Source organism: Schistocerca nitens, chromosome 7 (genome assembly GCF_023898315.1).
Source record: "Schistocerca nitens isolate TAMUIC-IGC-003100 chromosome 7, iqSchNite1.1, whole genome shotgun sequence".
Taxonomy (NCBI): Eukaryota; Metazoa; Arthropoda; class Insecta; order Orthoptera; family Acrididae; genus Schistocerca; species Schistocerca nitens.
The window spans coordinates 370448630-370473600 of record NC_064620.1 but is presented as its reverse complement, the minus strand read 5'-3'; the positions used below and the strand labels follow the sequence as shown (position 1 = coordinate 370473600).

The following is a 24971-nucleotide window of genomic DNA, read 5'->3' as shown; positions in this document are numbered from 1 at the left end:
AACTGCCTAGAACCGCTCGACCACAGCGGCCAGCTAATCCGAATACAGATGGCTGGGACCAGCCACTGGCATTCCCACCCAAAACTCTCAGTCCAATAGAGGTCCATTACTCTGATGCCAAGAGGGAAGCTTTGGCCATTGCGTATGCAGTCACCAAAGTTCACATATTCTTGAATGGTATAAATTCCAACTCATTACAGACTACAAATCGTTAGTTTTGATATTCAGTCTGTCCATCTGGGTCCCTGATTAGGTGGCCTATAGGTTGCACTGGTGGGCGTTGTTTCTCTCCAAATACCACAATGACATCCATTTTCACCCCACTGTGCACCATGGCTGTGCCGACGCCTTATACAAAAAACCCTTCAGACCAGAATCCCAAGTTTGATAGACAGGGGCTAATGTATATACAGTAGAGGGCTTTCCGATAACTAGTACATGGGTCACCAGGGACACAGGGTCTCACCTTGTCCTCAAGCAGGTCATTCACCTCATATAGCAGGGTTGGTCATTTATTCCTCCAGGCCGTGCTTCCAATCTGCTTTGTAACTATTTTGTCTTGGGTCATCGTCTCTCGGTCTTAAATGGGTCATCGTTTTCCTCCTCTCCATGGACAACACAGGGTGGTCATAGCCAAGACTGTCGTGGGAGGTCTTACAGCTATTCCATGGGGGTCACTGGGGATTTTCCACAACAACACCTTTGCTCGCAGACGTGTGTACCGGCCTGGCATTGACCGAGACTGGAGCATTTGGTGGCTGTAAGTCCCCAGGATGCTAGTCAACATGTGGCTCTGAGGCTTGAAGTTTGTCCCATGGTCTCCAACAATCCATCCCTAGGAATGCATCCATATGGATTTTGTGGGCCCATTTCTGAATGTGTTTTATCTGACTGTCAATGATGTGTTTTCCATGTGTTGTACAGTGCTCCTCGGCCACTACTGAGGTTACGATTCAGGCTCTTTCAAAAATCCGTGGAAGATCTCCCAGTTACTCTCATTTCTGACAACAGACCTCAGTTCCTGTCCTGGACATTTTGGGATTTCTGTGTGCGGACAGGCATTTGCCATGTTCGTTTCACTTCTTTCCCCCACTAATCTAACGGGGAGGCCAAACATATGGTTCAGACCTATAAGACCCAGATGAAAAAGTATCTGCAATACTTTCCCCAAGAGGAGGCGTTACTATTTTTTTCTGACAGCATACCAGATTGCTCCTATTCAGCCCTGTAACCCTGCCAAGTTGCTCCACAGGCACCAGTCGCTGACACTGCTCCACCACCTCCATCAGGTTCTCGCCCACCATCAAGTTCTATTATACAGCACTTTCTGCAGGTACGGCGGTCTGGGCGCATGCTGGTTATCAGCAACCAGCATGCATCAGAATGGCTACTGTGTATATACTCTCTGGATGGGAGACCTAGAGGTCCAGCACCACCAAAAAAATCTGCTCAGAGTCTACAAACGCACCCATTCACACACAGCCTCCTCCTCCTCCCTCAGCTGCACGCTGCCTTCCCTGGTGCCCCAATAACAGGTGACTCATATATGCCAGAATTCCAGCCTCTATTTCTACCTGTGTCAGCGCTCCCCGATGAGTCTTTGACATCGCGGCATCTGCCAACTGCTCCACTGCCCCTCCAGCTGGAGGACACATCCCTTGCTGGTTCACCTCCACCTTCCCCACAGCCACCAGATGTCACCACAGATCCCAGCTCTGATTACCCATCGCCAGTTCTGTCGTCTCATGCTTCCACAGTTGGGGTAGTCTTTCCAATGGCCATTTCGCCCATATTCCAAAGTCTCCACTGACTGGAAGTTGCTCTCCTCTACCACCTTTGAGGCCTCCATTAACAGGGGCCCCCCCTTCCACATTGCGGCCCTGCACTTCTGGCCTCGGGAATCAAAGGTGCTTGAGCCCCACAGAGGGAAGGATGTAGTCACTCACATTAAGATTCTACACCCAAAATCTGGGCGCGTAGCGGTACGACATGCCACAGAGGTCGCAAGATGTCAGCGTTGGCAGAGGCCGCCGCTCTTGAATTTGCATGCAGCCTCTCCATATCGTCCGGTTGACAGCTTAAAGAGTCGGGTCCCACCAGCTTCGCTCTCAGTCTGTTGTTTACTTCAGGCAATGTGATTATGACTAGTTGGGCTGCCACTACGGGACAAGTGTTTTCTGCACCAAAATACCAGAAGTAATAAAGTTAAATATTTATCAAGTTAGTTGTTTGATTTTGTTGGCTTGCGTAACACTTGAGTCTTCATAAGTGTGCGTATGGATCTCCTTGTTCAATCAGTTTTAAGTCAGGTTACTACTAAGAAAATCAATTAGCACCACAAATGGGAGTGTGGAGGGCAGGACACCGACAGTCCGTGGGCATTTTGATATCTGCAGGTGAGGTTTATAAAACAATCACAATATACCTATGGTTTACAACAAAAACTGTCAGTTAGGCTCACTTGTACTGGAGCAGTACAAAAAACTTCAAAACTGGTGTGTGTTGAGAACAAAATTTTATACGCTGCGATAGCAAATATGACTACGAATTTCACAAAGAATGTTAAGAAAGGAGCGGAAAATATTTTTGCTTAATAAGATTGACAGGATACAAATTACAGAGAATCTGAATACTCAGCATAAAATATTCAGTGCTGAGGACGAAGATGTGGAGCACAAATGGGAAAAATTCAAAAACATTATTCAATATGCCTCTGACAAGTATGTTACCACGGTTTAATAGCCATGTTTAGAGAACTGCTACACAGACAAAGAGACTCAAGAGAGGTCAAAACCTAGCTGAAAACGAAAGCTGGATGAAGCAAATATGAGCATAAGGAGAGCAGTGGCAGAAATGGTCAATGACTTTGAAGTAAAATTATGTCAACCGATTTGAGTGAAATCTAAGAGGTTTCAGTCTTAAAATCAGTAACAGTTCAAAATCCTCTTTTCATCCACTAAGTGACCGTACCAGCACCATAATGGAAGGTACCAGAGAGAAGGCTGAAATACCGAATTCAGGTTTCCGAAATTATTTCACTGAAGAAGACTGCAAGGTTGTCCATGTTTCAATATTCTACAAGGATTATTCAACAGAACTTGCTCCCCTTCAAGCAGGAGTTTATCACAGATTATTGGAGAAATGAAGGGTATCTAGCAACTGAAAAGAAGTGCAGGTCATTCCATTTTTATCAAGAGTCGTAGAGCAGATGCATATAATTACAGGCCTACATCACTGATGCCAATTTGTTGTTGAATTATTGAACATGTTTTGTGCTCACATATTATTACGTTTTTGAAGAACAAATACCTTCTCCATAAAAATCAACATGGATTGTGAAACACAGCTCACTCTGTTTCTTCCTGAGATCTGTAGCACTGTAGACAACAGTGCTCAGGTTAAAGCCACGTTCACTGACTTCAGGAAGGCATTTGACACTGTCCCTCACTGCCGTTTAGTGAAAAAAATACAAGCTTAATAAGTATCGGACCAGATTTGCAACTGGATTGAAGACTTCCTTGCAAACAAAATTCAACTTGTTGCTCTCAGAGGAACAAAATCAACACATTTAAACGTAATTTCCAGGGTATCCCAAGGAAGTGTGATAGGGCCATTACTGTTTACAATGAATATAAATGATCTAGTAGAAAGTGTCGGAAGCTCATTCATCAGGCTATTCGCAGATGATATGGTTGTCTGTAAGAAAAATAATTTGCAGTTACCTGTAGAGGGTTGAAGATTGATGCAGGCTCTGGCAGCTGACCCTGAACATAAGTAAATGTAACATACTGTGCATATATAGAAAAGAAATCCATCGTGGGTACATATGAAAAGAAACCCACTACTGTACAACCACATTATTGATGAAAAATTGCTGGAAACACCATCTATTGTAAAATATCTAGGAGTAACTATACTGAGCAACCTTAAACAGAATAACCGTATAAAACAAATAGTACGAAAAGCAGATGTCAAATAGATTCAAAGGAAAAAGGAAATTTAACTCATCCATGAAGGAAGTGGCTTACAAGGCACTTGTTCAACTGATTCTCGAGTACTGTTCATCAATTTGGGATCATTACTAGTTAGCCCTGACAGATAGAAGAGAGAGAGAGAGAGAGAAGACCCAATGAAGAATGACATGTTTATTCACAAGATCTTTTAGACCACACGAGAGTGTTTCAGAGATGCTCAATAAATTCCAGTGGCAATGCTACAAGAGAGGTAATGTACATCACGAGGGATTTGCTATCGACATTCTGAGATAGCTCTTTCCCAGAAGAGTTGGACAAGTTATACTTCCTCCCTTGTGCATCTCGCGAAATGACGAGAGAAATTAAAGTTAATACATAAGCTTACTGACAATCCTTCCCATCCGCCATTCACCAGTGGAAAAGGGAATGGAGAATCAGTCATACCAGAAGCACCCTACACCTATAGATGTCTTGTGAAGTATGATGCAGATGTAGTTTGGGTGCTTTCTACTCACATGGCATTATTTAAGAGACTACCTGTCCACCAAGAAATGTTCTCCATGTACCTCACAAGATGAAGTTTAAGAATTGTCACTGGGTGCCCAAAAGTGAACTGCAGAGAGTATGGTTTTCAGTTTGCAATGTCTTGAAGCAATGCTGCTGTCATTATTTTGAGCTTAGAAGCAAGCATTATAAACAACAGGATTTCAATATATTAATCAAAATACAATTGAATGCAGCCAAGTACCACAATCCTCATGCTTCTCGAAGAATTCCGCAAAGACTGTACACTTTACACACATGGTTGGGTACTGTAATATTTACACTTTCGCCCAAATCGTTGTAGATGTCACACTTTCACTCTTGGAGATGTGAATACACTTTCAAGATTGTCATTTTGCAACAAATCATAAATGTGTGTAGCTATAGGTCTACAACATCTAAATAATTCTATACGAAAGCAAATAGCCGTGGCATCTTTCAGCAAAATAAAATACGTAATTGTTACGAAAGCAGATGTAATTTAAGGAAAGAAAAAGATTACCTGTTTACCAATCACTAGATAGGGATGATCAAAAAAATCATTTTCGAAATAACTCTCAAATACCCATTTTAATTTCATTCTCTCTTACACACAAGACTTTCAGTTTATGTAAATGAAGCAAAAGGTAATTGCATCTTGATAACAGCACTTTAATTGTTGTTTGTAATCTCAAGAGGGGCTTCCCTAGGCACAGGTTCAGGTATGACAGACAGTATACTCATTGTAGATGTAAATGTCTTACTTGAGACAGCCAAGTCTTGAAGGTGCTGTGTTACTATGACCAACTTAATTCCGTCTTGTCTTTGATTTTTTTGTGAAACCTAATGTAACCAAAAGAGTGACGTAATATACGTTGTCCCAAGGTTATGTGAGCAACAAAGTGAACACAGGTGTTATATTTCCCTTCAGGTGGAAATTTTCTGGAAGTTTACAAGGGTTTAAAATTAATTTCTGCACAGAAACTTCTTTTAACTATGCACTTCCAATTACTACATTACTCAAAATGAAACGTAATAGCTTACTTTCAATGCATTAGCAGCATGGATCTGGTTTCAGATTTTGTATTTACCAATATTTTTCAATAATTTAGCTTCAAAATATTGTACATAGCATCCATGAAGTCATTTTCCACGTGTTCTAGCAGTTAAGTAGGTGCAATATGCACAATTTTTAGCATTTTTCGAAAACTTCAGCACCTCAGCTAGATTTCAGACACATGCTTATTTTTAAGCTTGTGCACACATCAACTTTTCATTTCAAATGATAACTGGAAAACTTCCAGAACTGCACAATCAGAAATATATTCCTACAAACGTAAACTTCCAGAATATTTTCACACAGAGATAGATACATGTAATTTCAAAACTACTCACTGCAGGAAACTAGTGCCTCCTAGTTGTTTTATTGTGAAATGAATTCATCTATACCCACAAGCTTTGAAACATCTATTCCAGAAATGGACAATGAAGTGAAACTGACAAACATGAAACTGCGGGCGGAAAATCCCAGAAACCAGCCAAATGAAAAAATTTTTCCTGTCACTTAAAAAAAAAAAAAACGTGAGTACACAGTATGGTGGGAGGACATAATGTACAGTAACAGCTGACAAAAATTGTGAATTATTATGATTATTATGTTTATTATGCCATGTAATAATTGCTAAAACTTTCTCATTATGAAACATATGATTAAGTGTGTAGGAACCCCAAGGAAAATTGTATACTCCATATTCTCAAGTTTTTAATACAGTAAGAATACTTCAAAAAGAAAACTGATATATGTCTCTGTCTAATACGATCATGACGAGCAGTTAAAAATACTGTACACATTTTTTCAAATGTTTATTTTTCTTTATCATAATAAGCATTTACTAACAGTTATTATTAGCTACCTTAAACTGCACAATTTGAGTAAATACAGGATGCATCAACATGTGTTCCATAACAAACATGATTATTATTAAGCTAATGAGCTGCAATTAGAATAGCACGTATGAGACAATGGCAAGTGTGACAACACAAGAATCAATACCGATTTACTATTCACACAACAGGAGTTCATTCCTATAAGCATTCTAGGAATGATATACCAAGGATAAACAAGAATGGTGGAGGAAGCAAATATGAGAAAGAAACACAAATTGAAACAAAAATGGTTCAAATGGCTCTAAGCACTATGGGACTTAACCAAACTGAAACCTAACGACAATGACACTCCTCACACTGACATGATACGCACATTACAATTACACTACCAAAAGCCCCAAATAAAATGCGACAATGTTATGAACATCACAGCAGAGAAATGTGCTACTACTTACAGGAAGCTGCAAACGAAAATGGCTCTTTGATGTTTTTTCTTAAACCACTGTCGAATGATTTGTCTACACACAATAGTATAACAAATGGACACAAAATTATGACCATACTGAGAAGTAATTGGAAGAACTGAAGAAAGAAAAATGACTAAGTAAATGACAGCCACGCATGCATATCTGAATTATAAGACACAATAAACAAGACAAATATGTCATTGTCATGCTATGGTGTTAATGATGAAAAATCCAAACTTTCTAAAATGCAATACTTCTAAAACTAATTAAAGCCAATAAATGATCTGTCAGTTCAGCTATTATTGTACGATCTACTTCCTGTTTTCAGAAATGAGCAGCACTGTCCGTCATACCTTTTCTGAAAGTATCCTGGCAAAGTGAAGTGCAAAGATACAAAGCACTTAGTCATCAAAGTGAAAAATCTTCAATGTGCTGTAATAAAGTAGTTTGATCAGGTATGGAAACAAATGATAGTACTGAGAAAGTCAGTAACAATGCTGACACGTATTCGTCGGCTCTCTGAAATGAGGGTTGTGGCCAAAAAAATGAGAAAAGTGTTTAATAATCTAGTACACAATCCAGTGAGACAGCACAAAACATTTTCAGGCAAACATTATACCACAAAATGCTTCAAACTAAGTAGCTACACAATGATGGACCAATTAATAACACTCAGCAATTGGTTCCAATAATGGTACTGTTTCTGCCACACTGAAATTAACCGTCATACATTTTGAGTCCATGACAAACATGACACTTGTTCTATTAAGTATATCTCTTACTGCTAAATAACACTGGAGTGTGTGTTACCTGTCAAGGAGAAGTTTTTGAGTCCAAGAGGGCAAGTCATAGGAAAGCGTTTTGCATGTACGTGAGAGATTGTACAGACTGTAACAGTTTCTACAGGCAATGGAAATACTCTGAAGATGGCTGCAACGATCATGATAATTTTTCACATTCTGAATGGGCAGGCAGTTCTGATGACCAACAATTCCATCTCTGAGCTATGGCAGAGTACTTGAGCATACTGTATGATACACAAACTTTGTGGAAAAGTGTGAGCTTTCCAAGCCAGAGGTTCCACCCTCTGGCAGAAGGTTCAAATGGAGAGGAAGAAGGATGAAGGTGAAGAGTTCACAAACTTTACAAAATGGGAAGAGATATGGGAAAGTCCCATAGAATCCTGGGAGTCGGGGAGACTTACTGGACAGTATAAGATGGAAAGACTTGTTATTGGTACCAATACCACACGAAATTTGAAAACTTAGGAACTGAAAGGTGGAAGGTAGCATAATAAGCAAGACGGAAATTACGGAAAAAACATTGTGAACAGTCAATAACAGTGCAAAATATATATAGAGGGAAACATTCCACGTGGGAAAAATATATCTAAAAACAAAGATGATGTGACTTACCGAACGAAAGCGCTGGCAGGTCGATAGACACACAAACAAACACAAACACACACACAAAATTCAAGCTTTCACAACAAACTGTTGCCTCATCAGGAAAGAGGGAAGGAGAGGGAAAGACGAAAGGATGTGGGTTTTAGGGGAGAGGGTAAGGAGTCATTCCAATCCCGGGAGCGGAAAGACACCTTAGGGGGAAAAAAGGACGGGTATACACTCGCACACACACACACACACACACATATCCATCCACACATATACAGACACAAGCAGACATTTCACAAGCAGAAAAAAAAAAAATATATATATATATATTATATATATATATATATATGAAAGTGCTGGCAGGTCGAGAGAGAGAGAGAGAGAGAGAGAGAGAGAGAGAGAGAACAAGGGGATGGGCGAGGAGGGGGGGAGAGACACAGTTCAGATAATAAACACTAAAAACATCAATAAATATATAAAGGAGTGAGAAAAAGGAATAATTGTGAAAAGGAATGCTGAGACAAGACAAATTAATGCAAGTTCAGGACAGGAATGTGGTGGGAACAGAGTACATATTGCAAAGCCAGTTCCCAACAGTTATGACGGTAGCAGTACAGAGAATGCAGATGGGATGTGTGGTGAAACAGGAACAGAGTTCATGACTGTCATATTGTAGAGTGTGCCCTGCAACAGGATATTGTGTTCTGTCACCATACACTCTGTGTCTGCACCCATTCACTCTTACTGGTTGTATACAGCAACAAGGGAGGGGGAATCCGGACTTTTCCCACCTATCCCGGTTATAAACACACTTTTTCTCAAGTGGAAGTACACTATAACCCTGGTGAAACTACTTTTTTCCAAATTAACTGACAACATACTTTCCATCGGAGCTGTAAAACGTCTCAATCATTTGAATGGTGAAGGTTTTATACACATGCATACAACTTCCCGCACTTTAAGACATGAAATGCAGCGAAAGAGAAATCGAGTTTCTACATCTACATCCATACTCCGCAAGCCACCTGACTGTGTGTGGCGGAGGGTACCTTGAGTACCTCTATCGGTTCTCTGTTCTATTCCAGTCTCGTGTTGTTCGTGGAAAGAAGGATTGTCGGTATGCTTCTGTGTGGGCTCTAATCTCTCTGATTTTATCCGCATGGTCCCTTCATGAGATAATACGTAGGAGGGAGCAATATACTGCTTGACTCTTCGGTGAAGGTATGTTCTCAAAACTTAAACAAAAGCCCGTACTGAGTTACTGAGCGTCTCTCCTGCAGAGTCTTCCACTGGAGTTTATCTATCATCTCCATAACACTTTCGCGATTACTAAATGATCCTGTAACAAAGCGCGCTGCTCTCCGTTGGATCTTCTCTATCTCTTTGGTTTGTGGGCAACACTTAATTTTTTGTTATTCCTAATCTCATAACCCCCCCATGAACCGTGGACCTTGCCATTAGGGGGGAGGCTTGCATGCCTCAGCAATACAGATAGCCGTACCATAGGTGCAACCACAATGGTGGGGTATCTGTTGTGAGGCCAGACAAATGCGTGGTTCCTGAAGAGGGGCAGCAGCCTTTTCAGTAGTTGCAGGGGCTGATCTGGCCCTGCTGTGATTATACTGTGAACAGCTGAAAGCAAGGGGAGACTACAGCCAGAGGGCAGGCAGCTTCACTGTATCGATAAATGATGATGGCGTCCTCTTGGGTAAAATATTCCGGAAGTAAAATAGTCCCCCCATTCGGATCTTCGGGCGGGGACTACTAAGGAAGATGATGATATTAGGAGAAACCAAACTGACGTTCTAAGTATTGGAGTGTGGAATGTCAGATCCCTTAATTGAGCAGGCAGGTTAGAAAATTTAAAAATGGAAATGGATGTGTTAAAGTTAAATATAGTGGGAAATTCGTGAAGTTCGGTGGCGGAAGGAACAAGACTTCTGGTCAGGTGAATACAGGATTATAAATACAAAATAAAATAGGGGTAATGCAGGAGTAGGTTTAATAATGAATTTAAAATAAAGTAGGAGAGCGGGTCAGCTACCATGAACAGCATAGTCAACGCATTATTGTTGGCAAGATAGACGTGACGCCCACGTCTACCACATTAGAACAAGTTTATATGCCAAATAGCTCCACAGACAAAGAAGAGATTGAAGAAATGTATGATGAGATAAAAGAAATTATTAGTTCTAAGTTTCATTTTTCTCATAATTTATTTTCTTTAAGTATAGTTTCTTTTGTTAGATTTCAAATAGTGAAGGGAGATGAAAATTTAATAGTCATGGGGGACTGGAATTCGATAGTAGGAAAAGGAGAAGGAAAAGAAGTAGGTGAATATGGAATGCGCATAAATAATGAAAGAGGAAGCTGCCTGGTAGAATTTTGCACACAGAATAACAATCATAGCTAACACTTGGTTTAAGAATCATGAAAGAAGGCTGTATACATGGAAGAGGGCTGGGGACACTGGAAGGTTCCAGATACATTATATAGTGGTACGACAGAAATTTAGGAATCAGGTTTTTAATTGTAAGACATTTCCAGGGGCATATGTGGACTCTGACCACAATTTATTGGTTATGAACTGTAGACTAAGACTGAAGAAACTGCAAAAAGGTGGAAATTTAAGGAGATGGGACCTGGATAAACTGAAAGAATCAGAGGTTGTAGAAGGTTTCAGGGAGAGCATTATGGAACGATTGACAAGAACGGGGAAAGAAATACAGTAGAAGAAGAGTGTGTAGCTTTGAGAGATGAAATAGCGAAGGCAGCAGAGGACCAAGTAGGTAAAAAGACGAGGGCTAGTAAAAATCTTTGGGTAACACAAGAGATATTGACTTTAATTGATGAAGGGAGAAAATATAAAAATGCAGTAAATGAAGCAAGCAAGAAGGAATACAAATGTCTCAAAAATGAGATCAACGGGAAGTGCAAAATGGCTAAACAGGGATGGCCAGAGGACAAATGTAAGGATGTAGAGGCATATATCACTAGGGGTAAGATAGATACTGCCTACAGGAAAATTAAAGAGACCTTTCGAGAAAAGAGAACCACCTGTATGAATATGAAGAGCTCAGATGGAAACCCAGTTCTAAGCAAAGAAGTGAAAGCAGAAAGGTGGAAGATGTATATACAGGGTCTATACAAGGGTGACGTACTTGAGGGCAATATTATGGAAATGTGAGAGGATGTAGCTGAAAACGAAACAGGAGATATGATGCTGCACGTAGAATTTGACAGAGCACTGAAAGTAGGAAACAAGGCCCCAGGAGTAGACAACATTCCATTAGAACTATTGATAGCCTTGGGAGAGCCAGCCATGACAAAACTCTGCCATCTGGTGAGCAAGATGTATGAGACAGGCAAAATACCCTCAGACTTCAAGAAGAATATAATTCCAATCCCAAAGAAAGAAGGTTTTGACAGGGGTGAAAATTACCAAATTATCAGTTTAATAAGTCACAGCTGCGAAATACTAACTGAAATTCTTTACAGACGAATGGAAAAACTTGTAAAAGCCGACCTTGGGGAAGATCAGTTTGGATTACGTAGAAATGTTGGAACATGTGAGCCAATACTGGCCCAACAAATAAATTATCTTAGAAGATAAATTAAAGAAAGACAGAAAGTAGTTTACGAAGAGGCAACCTACCTTTTTAGCATTTGCAGACTTACAGAAAGCTTTAGACAATGTCGAATGGAATATTCTCCTTCAAATTCTGAAGGGGCATGAAATGGAAGCAGTGGTTGGGAAGGGAATGTGACAGGGTTGAAGCCTATTTGCGATGTTATTTAATTTGTGTATTGAGTAAGCAGTAAAGGAAACAAAAGAAAAATCTGCTGTAGGAATTAAAATCTATGGAGAAGAAATAAAAATTTCGAGGTTTGCTGATGACATCGTAATTCTGTAGGAGGCAGAAAAGGACCTGGAAGAGCATTTGAACGGAATGGACAGTGTCTTGATAGGAGGATATAGGATGAACATCAACAAAAGCAAACCGAGGATCATGGAATGAAGTCAAATTAAATCAGGTGATGCTGAGGGAATTAGATTAGGAAATGAGACACTGAAAGTAGTAAATGAGTTTATGAGTTTTGCTGTTAGGGGAGCAAAATAACTGATGATGGTTGAAGTAGAGGATATAAAATGTAAACTGACAACAGCAAGAAAAGCGTTTCTGAAGAAGACAATTTGTTAACACCGAGTATAGATTTAAGTGTCAGGAAGTCTTTTCTAAAAGTACGAGGTCTCCTATTTTTCTGTAAGTCCAGAACTCTGTTTGTGTGGCATTTGGTCACACTGTTATGAAAAGTGCTTCACGCACTGTGTGAAGCGTTGTCTTGGCTTGGTAGTTTGAACACAAAGGGCACTGTGCCAATTGAAATCCATCACCAATTGACGGAAATGTATGGTGATTCATGCATGGATGTCAAAAATGTTCCTAAATGGTTTAGAGAGTTTGCAGCTGGTTGGGTCGAAAATCACGGCGAACAAAGGAGCGGGAGAACGTCAATTTCTAGGAGACAGTGTTGAAGGCTGAGCAAAGCATGCTTGAAGATCAGCGGATCACCCTGGATGATCTCTGCACGTTGGTTCCTGAGGTTTACGAAGCACTGCTCACAGAATTTTAACGGGAACACTGAACTACCAGAAGGTGTGAGCAAGATGGGTGCCACGGATGCTGACTAAAGACCACAAGCGGCAACGAGTTGATGTTTCCCGTGCATTTCTTCACTGCCTTGCAGCACAACAGGACAACTTTCTGGACTCAATTGTCACGGATGATGAAACCTGGGTATACTACTTTACATCTGAAACCAAGCAACAATCACACCAGTGGCGGCATCCTTCTTCACCAAAGCTGCAGAAAATCAAACAAAACACAGTCTGCCGGTAAAGTCATGACAACTGCTTTTTGGGATTGGAAAGGGGTATTGTTGGTCAACTTTATGCCCACTGGGACCACAATTAATGCTGACAGGTACTGTGAGACTCTGAAAAAACTCAAACGGGCAATTCAGATCGGGAGAAGAGGTACGTTGAGCAAGGGCGTACACATTATTCATGACAACGCTTGCCCACACATCGCTTGGCAAACTGCTGCTCTTCTGCAACAGTTTCAGTGGAACATAATCACCCACCCATCCACTCACCCTATAGACCTGACTTGGCACCCAGTGACTATCACCTGTTCCCTAAGTTAAAAGAACATTTGACTAGAAAGCAATTCAGCTCCGATGACGAGGTGAAAGAAGAGGTTCATAACTTTCTGAATAGCATGGCGACGAGCTGGTATGACATGGGCGTACAAAAACTGCCACAGCGTTTACAAAAATGTGACGACAGAAATGGTGACTATATTGCAAAATAGCTAAATGTTGAAGCTGTAAACTGATGTAAACCATTGTAGAAAAAAAACAGGTCTATGTACTTGTAAAAAAAATAGGAGACCTTACTTTTGGGATTACCCTCGTATTTTTATGGAGTGTAGCCATATATGGAAGTGAAATATGGACAATTAATAAATAAGAAGAGAATAGAAGCTTTCAAAATGTGGTGGTACAGAAGAATGCTGAAGATTAGATAGGATAAAGTAGCATAGAGAGCTGCATCAAACCAGTCTCTGGACTGATAACAACAACAAAAACAACAATAATAATAATCTCGTATCTGGCAACGCTGGAATAAGCGCTACATTGGGTTATTGTTTCTGCTACTGGATAAGTGCCACATTAGGCCATTGTTTCTGCTACTGTCTTTCCCGAGAACAATATATGCGTTTGGAAAACTATTGTTGTCACTAATATTTCTTGTGTTTGTTTTATGCCACCCAATGTGAACACTACTGTGAATAATTACCTTCACCATACACCATGAATCACATGCTTCAAAATTATGCTACTGGCTGGAGGGTTATCTGGTACACACCCCCTGCCACTGCACACCATCCCATCTCCCACATTCTTATGTGCACACCACTATTGTGCTGGTGTGGCAGAAGAACATAATGCATGAAGTCTGGAAGCAGCCTACATCCAGCAATGGCTGTCAAAAGTAAATTATGATGATTACAGTTTTTAATCTTCATCATTCATCCATTCCAGACCCATTATTATGGGACATTCATTTGTTTGCTCAAATTGACCAATTCTGAACGATCAATATTTCAGTTCTGATGTTCACTCTGAACTGAAACATTGTCTTTGAACAAGTTATATGAAAGCTGCAGCATTATGGGAAAGATGTGCTACTTTACTCTAAGGGACAGATGCATTACTTTGCTCTAAGGGAAAGATGCATTACTTTGCTCACCTGTTGAATTATCTCAAAAAGATTTGTATAACTTACTTTGACAAAACTATTAAAATTTTTTGCTGTGTGTTACTGATTAATCCAACCGCATATTTATATTTCATCTGTTGAGCGAAACCTAAGACTACAATGCGCTACTCTACAGACACTGTAAGCAGACGATTCTTCCAACATTGAACTGGCGAGATCTTGTCAGGACAATCAGTACTATAAATTCCACAAGTCTTTTCAAACTTTGCAGGTTCTTCCCACTAATTAAATGAAGATAAAAATTTCTTGAAATTCTTTAACATTGCAACACATTTCTGCTGATTTGCAATTTGAGAGGACGTAACTGATGAACAGTTATCGTTAACATCAGAATAAAGTTATCACAGCCCATAATGTTGTTACACATATACCATTGTATCATAAATGTACAGAGCCTGATACCTGTTGTTGTGAAGCAGGCAGAAGCTGCGGTGGCTGAGACATGGAGACAGGTGCAGGAAGACGCTGAACTGGCTGGGAGAGCTGCTCCACCGGCACAGCGTGAATGTACTGTGGTGGCGGAGGTGGAGGCGGAGGACCCCCGTGGCAAGCATTCTGATGCGCCAGGAGTTCGTCTGCCGTTGCTAGCACCATACCCCCACAATCAGAGTGCGTGCACTTGTAGTGACATGCTCGGGTTCGGTGATCTTCCAAGGCAGAGTGATCGGGTGCACGCTCTCCACAGACATCACAGTAAAATGAGCCAGAAGACACCTGACTACTTCCGTCCCCAAGGCGTTCCAGTGAGATGTACTCTGACCCCAGACCGAGACTTTCCATACTCCCTGCTTCCGAAACAGCCACGGGAACTGCAGTTTTTTCTGCCGGTGGCTGCTCACACAAGAAGCCTCGCAGCAAGGGATCGGAGCTGTCACCTCCAGGTGGGACTCCCACCGCATCGGGAGGGGGACCACCCAGGCCCAGGATGGATCCAGCATTCTCGTCACCCTGCAGGTATGGTTGCAGCTGTGAAACGTTTTGTGCAGGTGCTATTAGTAAAATAATAAAGTAAACTGAATTGAAATAGGCATAACCACAGTCACGTATGTCACTGAGTGCCATGCACAAGAAAATGATGAAGCAAATTGCAAAGTAAAGTTGTAACCATAAACATAAAACTAGCAAAATCTCAGTACTGATTAAAAAAATTGAATCTGGTGTTGTAATGAAGCTAAATGTCAAACACAAAACAAATAAACAAAAATACACAAGAGTGATATGATCACAAAACATCACTATGTGTTTTCAAAAACAGAACATAATTAAAAGTACAGTATAACCCCAGTTTCGTAACATTAACACTTTTCAATTTCCCACAACACAGCTACTGATTTAAGGTGAGCTCATTTTCATATAAATTTAATGAGGTCACATCCCAAAGAAAATCAGAGGCCATGGCATGTTATTTGCATGACACAACAAGTATATGGATCAGTGGTAGGGAAAGGACTAAGGATCTAAAAGCATCAAGTTCAATTTCAGTCGGTCCTACGATTTGTACATCTTTTTTAATGTCTTTCACCCCTGAAAATGTTAATTAACCTGAAAAATTGTATGTTGTGTCGTGGTTTGGAACCTACATTTAACTAAGTTCTCCTACTCGCTACTTAAGTTAGGTCAAAGGTTGGAGTAAGGTAATGGCACACATCTCCAAGAGGACCACGCCTAACAAAGCAGTGTGGTGCTCAAGCCAACCTTCAGGTTAATGACAGCGTTAGTTATGACAATATCCTATTGAATAGCTACCAGTAAATCTAATCATCCAAATGACACAATTACAACTGCAAGCAAAAGACAAGACTGGCATAAACACAACTGGTAAACAATCAGGACTGCAGCCTGAAGCTTCACACACTACTAAACTCGAGAAGGTTGGGTGAAAACTAGTTTCAGAACATCTGAACCACCACAAATTCAAACAAGCTGGGACTAATCCTGGATTCTGTACAGATAGTCATTTAGCTTTAGCCACCCACAGAAAACTTTGATATCAATGTTTAGTGTCCAAACATTTGGAACAATGCTTGCCCAATCAATACTTGCTGCATCCCTGACTATAGCAATGAAGTCAAAAACCAGATCAAATACTTGTGTTTGCTAGGAGTGTGCAAAAGGGGAACTGTGTCAAAATGAAACTGACTACAGGTATCCTGGTTGTGACAACTATTTTTTTTTTTTTTTTTTTTTTACAGCTGCATATCATACTGTAGAAAGTTATAATGTGTGTCACTACCCATTGCATGCAAGTTTTCCATAATGCTCTGTTTAATTCCAGAAGTGATAAAAAAGATTAAAATCACAGTAAAAACAGGTCTGGTCTATAAGGACGGCAGTCAAGTGGAGTCGAACCCATTTAACATAAAATTTTCCAGATGCAGATCAGCATCACATGCTAAAATAACTGTCACTACATACACTGCATATTGTATGTACCAGCAGTCCATCGATAGGGTTGCATTTGTTTCTTTAGCGGCAAGCAGTCACAGTTGCCTCAAAAAGGCAGTGCGTATAGAATGTTGGAAGCAGGACTGCTCATTGGAGTAAGGAGTGGAACATGAAGCTAGAAAATAATTTGGGGATTAATGCATGTGAGTGCTGGGCTATAGTACAGATGACAATTTAGTGCACAAATTAAGCCAAACTGTATGTGCTATAAACTTATATTCATACACATTTGCTGAAACCAAGAAAGCTGTAATTATGCTTACAAACAGACTGCCAGTCAATTGAAGTGAAAGTAACTCCAATTTATGTATGAAAATAATCTGTGCAGCCCTGAGAAAGAACTGTTTTTGAATAGATCTGAATTTTTCCAAAATTTTGTTATCTTTATAGGTATGGCAACAATTTATTCCCTCTGTGTCTAACTACACTCTGTGTTGAAACATTTCCGTGTATCTACAACAGTGCCATGGAAGATGAGACTGTGCTGGAGCTTCTGGCGACAGCACAGTCCACTGTCAAAGCATAAACTTGCAACCAACAGCCATTATTCCAGATAGGCCATGTACAATGGTATGAATAAAACTGGATGTTTTGAAAAATGTAACTGTGGCTGTAAAGTCAGTTTTATTCATCCAGTGACAGTGATTTGTAAGACACTGCTCTACATGCAAAAAATTTTATGTTAACTGACTGACATACATGGTAACAGGTGGTGGTATGATTCAAGGATTTTTCCCCTTCACTGGTGAACATTGCTGAGTGCAGTTCCTTAAATTGAAGGCCTTCATTCCGGTTCTTCAGTGAATAATGAAATGGACACAGTGCCCATAAACAAATTTTACAAAAAGTTGAAAATTGTCTGCCTTCACTGTGACTGTATGGAGTTAATTTGCTTATCAGCAATGCTTGTCCACAGACAGTGGATTTTCAATGTTTTCAGGCTTTCAAGAACTCGCTATGCTAGGCAAACACACAATGCCATGGATTTAAATATTCAGTCTCCTCAAATTTTCAGCAACTTCATGTTTACACAAATGAGAAATTTGATAGTGAGTTATGCAAACATTTGGATCAAAAAGTTCCCAGAAATTTCAACAAACTTAGGCTTTGTTTGCCTCCATGTATGCAGCATAATAACCTGTTAAATGTATGTGTGAGTGAGCAATATGAGTGTTTTAATCCACAAAGACGAACTACCCACTATTCTCACTACTGACATCCTCACTCATGGGGACCAGAAAATGTAGCATCTATTTTTGGCAAAATTCACTTTTTTTTGTGCTAATTTCACACCATTATTTAATTCACATTTTTTGTCTGTAAATGATTAGACACGTACATTTAACAGGTTATTATGCTGCATACATGGGGGCAAACAAAGCCTAAGTTTGTTGAAATTGCTGGGAACTTTTTGATTCAAATGTTTGCTTTTGAAAAAAAAAAAAAAAAAAAAAAAAAAAAACTAACACCGTTTTCTTCTCCGAAACGGCCTTAGGTTTCTTCAACTGGTTGTTCTGAAGCTTTCAAAAATTAATGTTCTGTTGAAAAGCAACATTTTCCCACCAGTTAGCTGAATGCGTCTCCGATTTAGGGTGTTTCTGGACGTTATTTGTCTTTTCTTGCCCAATTTGATGATTTCAAAATCTGCAGACTATTAATTTCAACCTTTCATGGTCATTCAGCGTGCAAGTAGAACTGAACATACGGTAACTCTATTTTAACGGTAGGGGAAGAATTTCAGCGTAGTCAAAAATGTTACAGATTTTGCTTTCCAATTGCTATAGCAGCAGGTGGCCCTGAGTGTGAACAAAGTAGAATTCTGACCGTCAGATGTGAGAGGAGTGGTGAGTGGAAACAAGCGCCGCCTCAGGGGACGGCAGCCTACAGCAGAACTGAGATGATGTTACACTGATCACCAATCTCTTACGGTGTTGTAAGGGTCATAATCTAAATCCGTGATGGACCTGGATTAGTAGCTTCACGTATTTCAAAATAAGAAAAGAGAACAATGAGCAATGCACGACACTAAGCAACCGGGAACAGGTACAGGCCAGACTTCTAGCAGTATTTGACAAAACCACAGTTAAAAACCTCAGTCACCCAATCTTCCATGTTAGAGGTGTCCACATTATACCAGCTTTTGAGCTTTATTTAACAAACACACACGTTTCTTTGTTATAAAATTCTACATCACACACCTGATTATTACGTACTATGCGGCATCTTAAATAGACCATTCAAGCACTCACAAGTGGCATGGCATCAGATCATTGAGCGTATTGGTATGTCGCCGCGTTTATATACATTTTATTTTGCACAGAGGTTTTTATGCACATTACTTTTTCAAACTGGGCTTTGCCAGATGGTTTACCACACCAGTAACAGATAATTGTTCACATTTTCCACATTTATATGCAGAAAATAAGACTATTTCAAACTATCTATAATAAAATAGTTCATCTAGATACAATGCACAATGAAGTAGTGTTTATTAAGTAATTTCATGTTTTCGTATTTTGAGGCAGAATTCACATCTATTTCGCATTTACCACAAAATGCAAATTTTTCCAGTCCCTACTAATCTGTGCCCCATAGAAGTCACCACCCATTCTCTTCAATGTATTCAATGCACTTTCATTTTTATTTGATAAACCGCTCCTGGTGTGCATTAACAATAACTTGCACAAATATACAGTTCACAAAAATGCTGCACAAATTTTGATACAAACATATAGTAGCCCAGGAGCAGCAGCTGCACACACCAAAAACGTGACTGAGTTAAGAGAGAGAGTCAACAGCCCGAAGATGGGTTTGAAGACCACAACGGTTTACTATGTAAATTTTGTCACAAAATGAAGACTATAACAAAATCAAGACAATTTTTGAACCCTGAGCAGAAGTCCACTGATATATCATGTTGATAATCTTGAAAGAGACCTCAAACATGCTTTGAAGACAAATAAACATCATAATCATGAAAATCTTACTGCAAATAAACAGAGTACTTTATGACCCTCTCCTGTCATTAACTCATGCCTGGCTATCGATTTATATACTTATGAAAACTGGACCTACCTCAAAGAGACACATAATGTTAAATGAAAAATACAGAGTCCCTCATTCCTAGTTACAAAGACAGTGGCAGTATTGTCAATATTTGTTTACAGATTGTAAAAACCAATCTCTCCTACCTTACATAAAGAAAATCGAATGGACTCACAGTTAATAATTGTCAAATGCCTGTGGTTTAACTGCAGTAAAGATGAACTTTTTTACATCCCCAAAGTTAAGTAGTATGTTTATTGTCATTAGAAAGTGACTGTTTCAGTTCTGTGACAACTCGCGTCTACTCTATGTTTCACAAAATTAGTAATGTATAATGGAGAGTTATCTACTTCATAATCTTTTATAAAAGGGTTCTGCTCCAAATTTGTCCCAGAATGTTTTAAAACAAATAAACAAAAAGCATTGTCAATAACGTAAATGCATTGACAGGATGCATACACAGACAAGGAAAACAAATTTACGAATAAAAAAACATTTTTCCCACATGAAAATACGATTTTGCAAGTTATGTGACAATATACTTTCCCCTAGATCTATAAAACTTATGAATCTTTTAATTGGTAATAGTTTTCTACACCGGTGTAGAGCTTCCTGACACTTTAGGAACAAAAGCCAGCAAATAAAACAAGACATTTTGGGAAGATCTTTGATGCGCAGCAACATGTACACTGCATATTTTCATATTACAAAAGTACAAATACAAGTTCCACCAAACACAGCTTGTCAGTTTTCGAAGCACTGAAATTGAGATAGCCATGCGCTTTTGTCAGCCAATCATAGCTCACGTCACATGATCTCACCAGCCAACAGCTGGTATTCACAGCATAAGACATGTGATGTTTTCAGACACAGCAACATCATTGTGTTAAGTAGTGCAATCACACAACATGGAAAGTTAATGGTTTAAATTGATTTATGTACAGTATAGCTACAAGAGAAACTAAGTTTTCACATGCAGTATCGGTCTTTCTTGCATGTGTTAGCCTTTAAGATAAATCAAACACAAATATGCCAGTAGAATTATAAATAATGACATAAATGTATGGTCTTCTGGCCCTGAAATTTTTCTATGTGGCTGGTTCTCAGAGTTCTAAATTTTGCACGAGGGTCAAACACACTGTCATTTAAGAAATTCATCGCATGTTCCTACACGTAACATAATTATTCTACATGGGTGGTCCTCAAAGGCTTAAATTTTGCATAATAGTCAAATACACTGTGATTCACGAAATTCATCGCACATTCCTACACATAACATAATTAATCTTGTGCAAAAGGAAATTTACTTAGGAAGTAATGCTTCTCACACTACCATTCGCAGTATTTTCCCCACGACCAATTTACATAGTTGTAATGTCACACTCACTGAAAGCAGTTCCTTTTATGAAGTATTGCACAGTCTTTGCCCTAAAGCCTTTGACATAGTTGCTGTCAGCAGACGCTGGTGTGCACACAGTGTTTTGTTGTTGTAAATGGCGCATTTCCTTTGCACTTTAAATTTTATTTGCTGTAGTATTATTCTGCAGTAAGCGCTTAAAGTAAAATTCTTGTAGGAGTGTCAGCTCTTATCAGTCGAAATTACAATTCAAAGAACTCCTCAGGAGCTTCCCACATTTGCTGGCTGCCCCAGGCATGTACACCCTCTCTGATATTCTGTTCATTCGTTCATTGAATTTTCATCTAGAAGACCAGTGATGAGTATTTGCTATGACAAAGTATGACACTCTTAAAAAACAAAAACCACCGTGACAGGTGTAAGAGTACTGCCTAAATGTTCAAAAAACATGATAAAACTCAGGTGACGGAGTGGGGAGGGGGGGAGGGGAGAAGGATAAAAGATGGGAAAAGTGAGGGGTGGACAAAATGGATGAACATTCAAATAAAAGAAAAAGACCAGTATATCTTTCAACACCTAGGTTCATTCTTTTGGGTAAGATGGAGACACGGTATTAAAAATGGGAAAATGAGCAGTATGCTCATAGCCCAAGTTAAGGGAAACCACTGCAGCTAGGGGGAAAAATTAAGGACATAAGTGCCAGTGGGATGTTCCAGTAAGAGGACACAGTTCTAGAAATAGATGATACAGAATCAGTGGCTGTAGAAATATTGCCACTTCTCAACTATATTGTAACTGACCGGCCTGCTTGTTACTTTTCTTGAACTTCTTTTCTTTCCTCAGAAGAATTAAATTTAGATCTGAAACAATGTAATATTCAAAAATTTGAAAGCTTCGTACATTTGATGAATGCATCAACTTATTCCTTCCCTTTAGTGTTGTACTTAATCTTATTTCCGGAGGTAATGGTTTGATCACCACATCTCTTTATACTACATGTTTAAATTGGAGGCAATAATTCCTCTGGCCTGCTAACTAATTTGTTCGCCAGTTTAAAGGGATAAACAGCTTTGCATGCAAACCAAACTACGGTCACAAAACCTGTGTTTTACTGCAGCATGAGAAACCCCATAAAAAAAAGAAAAAATGAAACCAATAGCATCCAATTAGAAGATCAGAGTAAGTTTCTGGAGCTAGTTATTTCACCTAAATATCTTTGAGTAATAACATGAAGCCCTATGAAATGGGATCAAACACTTTAAATCAACAGTGAGGAAAGACATTCCGATTTGCTAGAAGGGTTCTGGGCTGTATCATATCTGCAAAAGCCAGATAAAAAGACTAACACAGCCGGTCATAAAGTACAAGTGCACCATTTTGCCTCCTTATCAACTAAGAATGACACAAATACTCACAGAACTTACGAAAATCTTTAGAAGAAAGGTGATAATGTTCTCCGAGAGATCTTTCATGTAGATGTGAAGAACCAGTATTCAAGGAAAGGAGTGCAGTAATTCTAGTACTCCAATACCACACCTCACTAAAAGACCAACAACAAATAAGATAACAGGTATTTGTCCTCGTACTGAATTATATACCCGTGAAGTACCTTCTGCCATACAATGTACAGTTGTTTGTAGGTATTCGTGTAATGTAACATTAACAGTTGAAATGTAATGCATTACAATCATACTTCAAAGTCCCAATCTAGCAAGTTTTTGCTACATTTCTACAAAACAATATGAAATTTTTAGCTTCTGTAAACAAAATCTCTTGCCTACTAAGAGTTTTCAAAACTCCTTCATACCGAGATTTCAAGAAATGGAAGTACTGAGTTATTTGCTATTTCCACATACTAAAACAGGCAATCCATTGGTCAAAGGGATGAACTTCAGCAGGATATTGCAGATTACAGTCAACACATTGGGCCACGGTTGAGAATGATGCTCCATTGCACAAGAAGGCAAAGTGGGACAAAATCAAATCCTTACAGGCTACCCCACAGTATACTGCAGCACCAGAAGTGCCAAAATGACAGTAAATTAATTCAGCTTGTTTAAAGATTTCAAGGTTGGCAAGACATAATAAACAATGTAAAGTGAAAAGAGAGGATTTTTTTTCTGTCCAACAGCCATGTGGTCACACATGTATAGGAGTGCAGTTTATCAGCTTTACTTTAGTAAGAAATGGCTCAAAAACTACAACTGTCAGCCAATAAATATGTAGAAATAAACTAAAAATCCATATTCAAGGAGAAACAAAAGTTTAAAAAAGAGATTGGAAGAAACTTTTGATTAAAAGTACATGCTGACACACAATAACAAAGAGAAAAACACAACTAAATGTAATATTTCGTAATTTACCTGCATCATTCCCTGCTGGCCTTGCTCCGGAAGCATAAGTGGATCCCTCTCTTCCTGTGGCTGTGAATTAGAAGAGAGGCTTTCCATACCAGTGGAGGACACATCTGCCCAAGAAAAATTAGAATTGGTATGGTGACTGTCTTCATTAACAAGGCTTGGTGGGCCTTCTCTACAGTTCGAATTTTCTTCGGAAACAGTGTCATGATGGCTGTCACCACTATTTGTTGCGTCACCATCACAATGTTGTGAAAGGTGCTGCTCTCCATCTGGTAAGTTTGGTGAGGTACTAGGAAAATCTGGAGAACATGACTGTGAATGGTCAGCCAGTGCCCCATTATTTACTTGTACCATATTAGGAGAAAATGATCCTTCTGGTGGTACAAAATCGTCAGTTTCGGCCTCGTTGGACTCTTCGGTAGTGTTCCGTGTGGATGTGTCCTGCGCTGTCCCTCCCTCCTCAGGACTCGCAGTTTCACTGCGAGGCTGTTGTGGATCTTCTTGTGCCTGTTCAGCTCCTGAGCCTTGCTCAGGAGCAGGCACGTCTTCCCCTGGCCCCTCCACACCTGTGGGTGTTCAAATATTATAAGCTAAATAAAGGAAAATAATATTGTACACGAGCAGTATTCTGTTCATACTACAGCAGTAATAATATGAACGGTAATTACGATAATAATGATATTCATATGGCAATGTGAGCAGAGGATAAACTTTTAACAATGCATTTGTTGGTAGCAGAAAACAAAATTATTGAGCCAGTACACAAAGAATTACACGTACCACTTTTTCATCGTCTCAGAAGAACTTTCAAGAAAGATAATGGCATACATTATATAAACCCTCACTGTATTACCGAGAAAGGTGGCACAGTGGTTAGCACACTGGATTCACAATCGGAAGAACAACGGTTCAAACCCACGCCCTGCCATCCTGATTTAGTTTTCCATGATCTCCCTGAATTGCTTCAGGCAAATACTGGGGTGGTTCCTTCGAAAGGGCATGGCCAATTTCCTTCCCTAATCCAACGGAACTGATGACCTCGCTGTTTGCCCCCTCCCCCAATGTAATCATACTATATTTCAAAAAGCTATTTCATCAAATTGCATGAAACTTTCCCAAACCTTAATTCACAATTATGTTCTGAGAATGAACAACAAACAGATTTCACGATGTA

At 39.5% G+C, this 24971-nt stretch overlaps 1 protein-coding gene across 5 annotated transcripts in view; it reads right to left on the bottom strand.

The window, feature by feature from the left end:
• Window positions 1–24971, bottom strand: part of LOC126194736 (histone acetyltransferase KAT6A-like) — a 72204-nt gene that overhangs the window by 40286 nt on the left and 6947 nt on the right. For 4 of the 5 annotated variants that reach the window (XM_049932992.1, XM_049932993.1, XM_049932991.1 and 1 more), the window contains exons 4-5: window positions 23801–24363; window positions 14993–15556 (exon numbers count right to left, since the gene is read on the bottom strand). In XM_049932992.1, coding sequence (XP_049788949.1) covers window positions 14993–15556; window positions 23801–24363 — 1127 coding nt within the window. The remainder of the gene's footprint in view (window positions 1–14992; window positions 15557–23800; window positions 24364–24971) is intronic. The other variant, XM_049932995.1, reaches the window with a different exon arrangement.